The following is a 9,883-nucleotide window of genomic DNA, read 5'->3' as shown; positions in this document are numbered from 1 at the left end:
TCACAAGGTTTAAAGAACTTTTACTAAAGAGACCGGGACGAAGACATCCTCTTTCCAAACAAGACAAGCCGCAGGCCCAGGCCTTCGTGTCCCTTGAAGGGACAAGGACCCAGGGACCCAGGGCACCTCCAGGCAGCACACACGAGGCGGAGGGGCGCTTGGGTGCGGGCAGGCGGGGGAGCAGCGCATTGCGTGCCCTGGGGGCGCCAGGACGCACGTGCGCCTGGGGGCCAGGGTGACTCAGCGCCTTAGCTGCCTGCGTTGGGGGCTCATGGGAGATATGTAAATGAGCTGGAGCATCATGGGTGATGGCCCCGGATAAGGCGGCGGTGCTGTAGCGAGGCGAGCCTTGGTTTGGCGTCCATTAGACGACTGGCTCGGAGCTCAGCCGGGAAGGTGAGGATGAGAAGGCACGGCTGCGGGGGCGTCTGGGACCGGCTGGGTGGGACGGCCTGCACCGGGTGAGGGGTCTGGGTGGGGGTGCGGGGGCAGAGTGAGAGCCTGGCTCAGGCTTCCCGGCCTCCTTCAGTTGGTAGCCAGGCCCACGTGTGAGTTGGTGCAGTGAGCCCCGAGGAAGCTGATGAAGCTGGGGGTGCGGTGAGGGGCCCCCAGTCCGCTCAGGGTGAGCATTGCGCCCCAACACTCCTCCCCCAGTGGGCTCCGCCACCTGCCCAGCACGGGGCGCCAAGCCTCATTTTCTTTGCCTTTCTAGCTCCCCAGACACTGGAGCAAGTGTGAAGCCGGAGAAGTTTCCGCTATCTCAAGTCTGTCCACTTCTCCAAGGAGGTATTCATTGAATTGGCACCCGGTTCTTGCACCGCCACCCCGTGTCCTGGAGCCCCAAACACCCCAGGCCTCCTGTTGCACCCGGTCTTCTCCTGTTTCTCCCATTCTCAGCTTTTCCCGCACGTCCCTAACATCACACGGTCCCCAGATCCTGTAGACCTGACCTCCTGAGACTGCCAAGCAAGTCTTCCTCTCTCTGTCCAACCAGCTAGCGGCAGGCTTCTGGGCCATGTGTCCCCCAGTCAGCGTTCGCCATGGGGCCAAGGGCATGTCTTGCCTCTATGCGGCCTGGCTCTACCAGCTTGTCCACGGAGACCAGATGAAGATCTGCTTTGCTTGCTTCAAGGCAGCTTTCCTGGTAGTTAAGAACATGCTGGAGATGGGAGACTGGGATGAGGAAGAGTGGAGTGCTGAGCCCATGGAACTCTCGGAGGCAGGACCTGAGCCGGACCAGTGGGCAGGGCTTAGCTGGGGAGAGGGGCAAGGGCATCTGCCGCATGGCACTCCTGTCTCTACAGGTCCTGGCATCCTGACATCAGGCCCTGTAGGGACAGAGGGGATAGCACTGGGACCCCAGCCTGTACCCACTGAGCTGGGGCCTCAGGAAGCTGTACCCCTGGACCTGGGCCCTGAGGATGCTGAATGGACCCAGGCCCTTCCCTGGAGATTTGATGGTCTTTCTCCCTGCTCCCACTGGCTTATCCCCCCTTTATCCTGGTGGGATATTTTCAATGTAAGCCCATCTCCTGGGCAACCTGTATTGTTGGAGTTGAGCCCCATCTGGCCCATGGATCCGTTGGAAGCAGAAGCCTGGTTGGTAGACCTGAAGTTCGTCTTCCTGTTGGGTGGCTTCGATGCCATCTGCTACCTGCTGTCAATGACTCCCTGCTGGGCTGTGAGGACCCGGGTTCAGCGCTGGCAGGTGTTGCTGGATCCTGGTGAGGTGAGGGTGGCTCAGCTACAGAATGCACCTGAACAGCACGACCTGAACCGCTGGAAGCTGAGCATCCTGGAGTCCTCGGAGCTGGGGGTGGAGATGGTGCCCGCTGACTGCAGCCTGCGGAAGGGAGGCTTCAAGGTGCACTCCTACCTGCCCTGGCACAATAGCACCCCAGAGGCCTGGAGCAGGGAACCAGGGGAGAGGCTGCTTATCATGGAAGTTATTTCTCTGAGGGAGCTGCCCTGCTTCCGCTCCCCCTCCCCTGATTCACACAACTGAGGGAATGATGCTCAGGCAGCCTCCATTGTCCTTCCTGTACCAGGGCTCCAGGGACTGTGAAGTGCCAGAGGTTGCCTGTCCTCATCCACAGGTCCAGGAGGATGTCCATCATCTTTAGGGGAGGGCCTCAGAGAATCCTGGCTGAGTTGTCCTCAGTTGACTGTTCAGTGTTGGAGGGTAAGGCCCTGCTTCATGTGTAGGGGGAAGACTTGTGTACCAAGTATTATGGGGGACTTAGGTGTAGGTAAGGACACAGGAAATGTGGCAACACCAAGTCAGGTGTGGTTGACCCACGCATGTTCTGAACTTGACTTCTTCTGAGAGGCCACGAGTCCTGGTTTCAGAGTTGACTGTTTATGCTGTTCGTTCATTTTCTGCCCTGTGCACGTTTCTGTTTAATAAAGTTGTTAACATTTTCATAGAAGCCTTTTGCAGTCTCATTGGGTCCTAATGGGTTGAGTGAGTAGCTTCATGGATTTAGGGTCCCACAGAGCTGAGAAGGGGACATTGGGTTCTGGTTTGTTTTCTGGGTCATATGATGAGTTTGTCTCAAGGATATCAGTCACATCTTCATAACCCAAATGTACAGGGCTTAAAATGTACAGTTTCCTGTGTGGGAAGAGTAGTGTCTCATTTCACAGATTGACAGGAGGCAGGGTTGTGATCCCAGAAGGAGCATTAGGAGTTTAAGGTCATTCTCATCTACATACTGAGTTTGAAACCAGCCAGGACCTGGTGATAGCCAGTCTCAAAAATACAAAATCAAAGGTGGCGCATGCCTTTAATCCCAGCACTCGGGAGGCAGAGGCAGGCGGATCTCTGTGAGTTCCAGGCCAGCCTGGGCTACCAAGTGAGTTCCAGGAAAGGCGCAAAGCTACACAGAGAAACTCTGTCATGAAAAAAAAAAAAGGTTTTTGTGTGTGTTTTGTTTTGTTTTGTTTTTGCTGTTGTTGTTTTTCCTAGCCACAAGTATCAACCCTGCAAGATGCCTGCGTTGCATGGGCCAGAATTTCTGAAGCATGTTTCTTGTACTTTGTTTTCTGAAATGAAGCCTCACTGTAAAGCCCAAGCTAGTCTTGAACTTTGGGCTATCTTCCTGCCTAGGCTTCCCTAGTGCATGGGTTATAGGCATAGGCCACCATGTTTCAGGAGGGACATAATCATCTGTTAGTTATCCTGGAGCTGAATACATGAATCTAACCTAGGAATTCTGGATAAATGGTCCCTGTGCTTTGAGATGGGGTACACAGATGGAGCCCTGCAGTAGCCCTGATCTGCCTACCCACTGAGCTCCATGACCTGTTGGTGGCTTCTGTCCCTCCAAGGGTCCTGGAAGCTGTTACACTGCAGACACATCTGTGTGCTCTGGTCATTTCTTGCCATTTATGTGTGTTGATTATCACCCTTAAGTAATCATTGCTTAATTAATCAAGTACTTTGAGACTGCCATTTATTTCCATTTATGTATATGTGTATGTGTGTCCTGTGTGTGGCTGCTTGTGGAGGTGAGAAGGCAGCACTGGATCTTGTGGAGCTGGAGTGAGTCACCTGACCTGGGTGCTGAGAGCCAAACTCGGTCCTCTGAAAGAGCAGTGTGATGGTTGAATGTGAGGTCCTCCATAGTTTCCAGTATTTAAATACATGAGCCCCCATTGGTGGCACTATTTTAGGAGGCGTGGTCCTGTTGGAGGAAACATGTCACTGGAGGCAGGCTTTGAGAGTAAAGAGATTCATGTCATTTTCAGTTTCTATCTATTTGTCTCTCTCTCTCTCTCTCTCTCTCTCTCTCTCTCTCTCTCTCTCTCTCTCTCTCTCTTTGCTTCCTGCTTGCGGGTCAAGACATGAGTTCTTAGTTTGTGTTCTGGCGAACATCCTTCTTGCTGCTATGCCTTTCTGCCATAAGGACTCTTACCCTCTGGAACCATAATCCCAAATAAATCCTTCAATACATTTCCTTGGTCACAGTGTTTTAGCATATCAATAAAAAAGTAACTAATGCAATGAGCAATTGCTGTCAGCTACAGAGCATGTGTTTTGTTAAGATGGAGCCCAGAGCCTCAAGCACTCGAGGCAAGTGCTCTGTCACTAAGTTGTATCCCCAGCTCTTTCTACTTTTACTTTGAAACAGGACCTTACCAAGGCTGATCTTGACTTCACCCCCTAACTCAAGCTAGCTTCAAACTTTGAATCCTCCTGCTTTAGCTTCCTTAATTGCTGGACCTTGAGACCTGAGTCATCAGGCTTGGCTTAGAGTACCCTTTAAAAATAAATTAAAGTGTTTTTTGCTTGATTCAAATACTTCACTGTCATTTTTTTTAAGATTTTGTTTTGTTTTGAGACAGGATTTCTCTGCATAGCCCTGGCTGTCCTGAAACTCAATTTGTAGACCAGGCTGGCCTTAAACTCAGAGATCCACCTGCCTCTGCCTCCTGAGTGTTGGGATTAAAGACATGCATCACCATACCTGGCTAAGATTTTATTTTTATTTTATGTGTATGTGTATCAGTATGTTGCCTACATGCATGTATGTGCACTATGTTCCTGCACAGTTCATAGAAGCCAGAAGTGGGTGTCAGATCCCCCTGGAAGTGGAGTTGCAGATCATTGACAGCTGCCATGTGGTTGCTGAGACTTGAGAGCAAGGCCTCTTAACCACTGAGATATCCTTCCAGTCTCACCATCAAAATTTAGAAAGCAGATCAGAGGAGATCTGATTGGATCAGACTGGAGATTAGATAGGTTGAGAATCACTGTTCTAGAGAGTTCTGGAAGTCTGATGCCTTTGGGGTTTGGAGACCTGAAACATTTGCTTATTATCCCAGTCCTCCTGACCTTTGAATCACTGGCAGAATACAGGCACTCTTTTCCTCCCACTCTTCTGCCTTCTCCACATAGCAGACCACAAAGCCAGAGGTAAGGTTAAGCCCTGTCTTGGTAATAACAGCCATATCTAGGCCCTTGTGTATCAACTTCCCATAAGCCTATGGAAATAGATAATGCCAGCCCCGGGATCTAGCAGTGACAAGGAGTGTAACCACCACTTTATCCCATCCAGGCCATTATAATGGAGGCAGGGCTAGGTGCCCAGGTAGATGCTGGGGCTGTTTTGGGCTTCTTCATCACCCTCCAAAATGGCATCCATTGGCTTAAAAAGACAAAAATCTAAGCAACATTCAAGAATGAACTATTCTGGGTGAATCAAACCAATGCCAATCAATCATCTTGCTCTTAGTCACTGGCTGACTGCCCTTTTGGGAGGGTGGCCTCGCTGCCCATCATTCAAGTGACAGACAGTACTGCACACAATGAATAATATATATTTGGGCTGAAAATAGCTTTAAATATTTTTATGTAGCTTCCTTATTTTGAGCTTTAAACAAAACCAAAGATGTAAGCTGAGTGACTGGAATTGTGGGCTACAAGGGTACTGTCTGCAGGCTGTGAGTCCCTCTCTCTTAGAAAGATGGAGGGTGAAATGCATCCTGGCAGTTCTAAAAGCATTCCTAAAAGCTCTAGACTAGGTGTGCCCCCACTGTCCTGGTCAGCATGGGTCCCACTTGAGGATCCTATGAGAGACCTCTAGAGACCATTGGCAGGCACACAAAAGGTTCCCCAAACTATCACAGCCCCTCCTTCAATCATTGCTTCTGGTGAGTGATCAGATGTCTAGGGTTTTGCCTTGATGCCCTATCTTTTCCAGGGAAGACAGGACCGTGTACACCCTGGCCCAGGCACAGAGCCCTATGTTCAGGATGGGTGTGGGCATGACAGACTTGGGCCAAAAACCCATCCCTGAATCCTGCTGTGCTGAGTGTTTGGTTTAAATAGGCACAATTGGAGCACACAGGCCCCCAACGTCAGGACTGAGGCCAGCCCACACATCTGGTAGAGAAAAGTTAATGGAAATGTACTGCTCCTGGGAGCACTTGGCTACCCACGCTGGCCGGAGTGTCCAGAAGCCCACCCAACACCCCATAGTAGGACTGATTTTCAGGGTAGGCCTCCTTGAAACTTTCTGCTTGCCAGTGGCACAACCTGATGGTCCCGTCAGACTGATCAGACGCTGGTGTATCTGCTTATACTCTCCAGGCCTTCCTAGGAAGAAATGAGAGTCAACTGCCAACCCCTTAAAAATTCCTTTGACCTCCAGCCCTCTGATGTCCTCTGTCCTCGCTTTTGGATCAGAGGTGGTACGCCCTTATGTGTCCCAGGTCCTCTTCTAGCTGACTCTGGTGGGCGGCTGGGCCAAAGAAAGACCAGGAAACCCTCCCCTCCAACCTACTCCACCTTTGGCAGGTGAGTAGGGCCTAGAGCCTAAAACACCAGGTAAACATATGAAAGAAGACAGCTTGCAGAGAAAAACTGGAAATTTCCCCATGGGCTTTATGCAACAAACTGAGCATGTTCAGGCCAGTTTACATGAACAAACAGATCATGCACACAAAAAGCCTGGGGCATACAAATGCGAGAACAGCAGGTGCTACGTATATGTTCCATAAAGGATTGTGTTTTTTGTGACTCAGGGTTTAATGGGCTCCTTCTCAGTGCACCAGCCCACTCCTTGTCTCTAGAATGCTTGCTTGCTTGCTTTCTCTTTGTTTCTTTGTTTCTTCCTTCCATCCTTCCCTTTCTTTTCTTTTTTTTTTTCTTTTCTTCTTCTTTTTTTTTTTCTTTTTCAAGACATTTCACTGTGTAGCCCTGCCTGTCCTGGAACTTGCTCAGTATACCAGGCTGGCCTCGAACAGAGACACAAAGGTACACCTGCCTCTGCCTGAGTGCTAAGATTAAAGATGTGTGTTACTACCACAAGGCCTCGTGTGTGTGTGTGTGTGTGTGTGTGTGTGTGTGTGTGTGTGTGTGTGTGTGTGTGGTTTTTTTGAAACAGGGTTTCTCTGTGTAGCCTTGGCTATCTTGGAACTCACTTTGTAGACCTGCTGGCCTCCTGAGTTCTGGGATTAAAGGTGTGCACCACTATGCCTGGTCCCACTATTCTTTCTTAATAACCTTTTTCTTTTTCTTTCTTTCTTTCTTTCTTTCTTTCTTTCTTTCTTTCTTTCTTTCTTTCTTTTTTATTTTATTTTTTATTTTTTTGAGACAAGGTTTCTTACCCTGACTGGCCTGGAGCTTGCACTGTAGATAAGGCTGGCCTAGAACTTACAGAGATCTGCCTGCCTCTGCTTCCAGAGTGTTAGAATTAAAGGTATACTTGAGTGGCTACCACTATTTCTGGCTGCTTCTTATCCTTATTTCTAACTCTGTGTCTTGTAGCTGAAGTTTTCTCCAGTCCTGACTGGCCCACAGTCAGGACAAATCTCTCTTACCCGCCAGTCCTGCAGCTGCTCAGACCCAACCAAGTAAACACAGAGACTTATATTGCTTACAAACTGTATGGCCGTGACAGGCTTCTTGTTGTCTAGTTCTTCTATCTTAAATTAACCCATTTCTATTCATCTATATTTGCCACATGGCTTGTGGCTTACCGGTACTTTACATCCTACTCCTCATCGTGGTGGCAACATCTCCCTGCCTCAGCCTTCCTGTTCCTAGAATTCTCTTCTCTCCCTGTCCTGCCTATACTTCCTGCCTCACTACTGGCCAATCAGTGTTTTATTTATTAACCAATCAGAGCAACACATTTAACATACAGAACATCCTACAGCAGTGTCTCTGATATAATGCTTTGTCCTGGAACTCCAGAGCCTGGAATGGAGCTCCCTCTGAACTCAGACAGCATGGGCACTAAGCCTTTTTTCTTATCTCTATCTCTTTTCAATATCAATCAGAAATCCGACACTGTGGACTTCCTCATTGTGTTTGTAACCTCCATGCCTAACTTCAAAGACTGACTTCCTCTCCATCTGCTCTTCAGGGCTGTTTGCCTGCTTACCTAACCTGGTGTTTTTCTCTTAAACTAATAAAAAGGTCTACTTCCTTTTGAGTCTGCTTTTTGCTTTGTGTTTGTTTATTTTAAGATTTATTTTTATTGGCTGGACAATGGTGGTGAAGGCCTTTTCAAGGCCAGCCTGGTCTACAGAGCAAGTTCGTGGTTAGGCCAGGGCTATACGGAGAAACCTTGTCTCAACAAACAAACAAACAAACAAACAAACGAAAAGATCTACTTTTATTTTTATGTATGAGTGTTTTGCCTGCACCAAGTGTATTCCTGGTGACCTAGGAGGCCAGCAGAGGGCATCAGGTATCTTGGATGGGGATTACAGATGGTTATGAGCCATCACAGGAGTACTGGGGCTCAAACACCAGAGCAGAAATCCTCCTGTCTGTTGAACCATCTCTCCAGCCCCGAGTCTGTGTTTAAGTGTTTTTTTATTATTATTATTATTATTATTATTATTATTATTATTATTATTAATAAGACTAAGAACTCACAAGAGAACCCTGATTTCCCCAGTAACACACATGCCCAGACTTGGAGGCCAGCTGTGAGCTTGTGTGTATGAGGGAACAGGCATGTTTAAGTGTACATGGGTATGTGTAGGTGTGTGCATGTTTGAGCAAATGGACACCTATGCCCCTGCTAATAGGTGCACCCTCCCAGGCTCCAAAGAGCAGGTACCTGGTATGGTTGCTATTCTAGAAATGTGCATATTGAAGTAAAGTGAGCACCAGTAACAGGGACTCGAAGGAAAGAGCCCAAGGTGAGGGGACCAAACACCAAGTATTGGCCAAGGCTGCTGTTGGAAAGAAATGACACAGAATGTTCATATTTTCTGCTCATCTGTGACTTCCAAAACTTTAAATTTTTACTTGAATTTCTGTGTAACAAGAAAGAGCCATAACGTCCCCATATGGTATGCAGCCCCTCATCTGCATCCAGCTGGGCTGAGTCATGAAAAGATATCCAAGATAACCAGGACCTAGTCATCCCTTCTTGGCCATCCCACAATATAGCTGAGGTACAGGCTTTGTGAGGATGACACAGGACAGCTCAGGAAAGTGGAGTGGAGTTGAATCATTTGGCCAGGATAGGCACAAAGCTCCAAGTTCTGTGCCATCACCAGATACTGTCGCCCAACCCATCCTCTCCTGCTTTACCTCCTCTGTGACAAAGGCAAATCTCCTCTATCTGCCTGCACCCACGCAAGTACACACACACACCCCTCTGCTGGTGTGGCAGGTGGCTGGCTAGTGGGGTCAGCCGTGGATATCGCTATATGTAAACAAACACTGATTGGCTAATATCCAGACAGGAAGTATAGGCGGGACTAACAGAGAGGAGAATTGAGGAAGGAGGAAGGAAAGGGGAGACTGCCTGGAGCCACTGCCAGGACAAGGAAGATGTAAAGTACCGGTAAGCCACGAGCCACGTGGCAAAGTAAAGATTAATAGAAATGGGTTAAATATAAGAGTAAGAGCTAGACAATGATAGGCCTGAGCTAATGGCCAAACAATTTAAATAATGTAAGAGTCTGTGTGTTTATTTTATAAGTGGGCTCTGGAACTGGCGGGACTTGGTGGCAGGAGCTGGAAAGAAATTCTACAGCTACAAATGGCACCCAACGGCTCGAGTTTCCACCTTAAACCTGAGAATATTTAATAACCAATTCTAAACAGAGCCAAAACCAGGTTCCTGCTTCATGTCTCATACGGGCAGCTAGACGCTGCAAAACTTGGGTTTGTGCTGCTGGCGGATTCCTGGCGTTTGCGCTTGACCTGCAGTATGGTGGGAATGAGGCGTCTGCCAGCGGCACATTACGCTGTGTGGTAGATTTAGTCTTTACTAGTATTTTTTTTAAAAAAAAAAAAAAAAAAAAGAGGTTTCTGGGCTACACGCTGCTTTGATAGAAGCATAGACCCGCGGAAAAATGAACCACCGCCATATTGGGAAGCTAAAGTGGGCGGAGCCAGCAGCCACAGGGC

General features: G+C 48.6%; 1 protein-coding gene across 1 annotated transcript; it reads left to right on the top strand.

The window, feature by feature from the left end:
• Positions 1-263: 263 nt before the first annotated feature.
• LOC102906236 (testis-expressed protein 19.2) lies at positions 264-2,429 on the top strand. The gene is made up of 2 exons (XM_076543957.1): positions 264-396; positions 713-2,429. The coding sequence occupies exon 2, from the start codon at positions 1,016-1,018 to the stop codon at positions 2,003-2,005; it is 990 nt and encodes a 329-aa protein (XP_076400072.1). The 5' UTR covers positions 264-396; positions 713-1,015; the 3' UTR covers positions 2,006-2,429.
• Positions 2,430-9,883: the final 7,454 nt, after the last annotated feature.

This window comes from Peromyscus maniculatus, chromosome 8, assembly GCF_049852395.1.
Source record: "Peromyscus maniculatus bairdii isolate BWxNUB_F1_BW_parent chromosome 8, HU_Pman_BW_mat_3.1, whole genome shotgun sequence".
NCBI lineage: Eukaryota > Metazoa > Chordata > Mammalia > Rodentia > Cricetidae > Peromyscus > Peromyscus maniculatus.
Note: the sequence above shows the minus strand (reverse complement) of the source record. Positions and strands in the feature narration are given on the sequence as shown.

Excerpts from the sequence above, each read along its gene's own strand:
- LOC102906236 (XM_076543957.1), top strand. The coding sequence starts at position 1,016 with ATGTGTCCCCCAGTCAGCGTTCGCCATGGGGCCAAGGGCATGTCTTGC.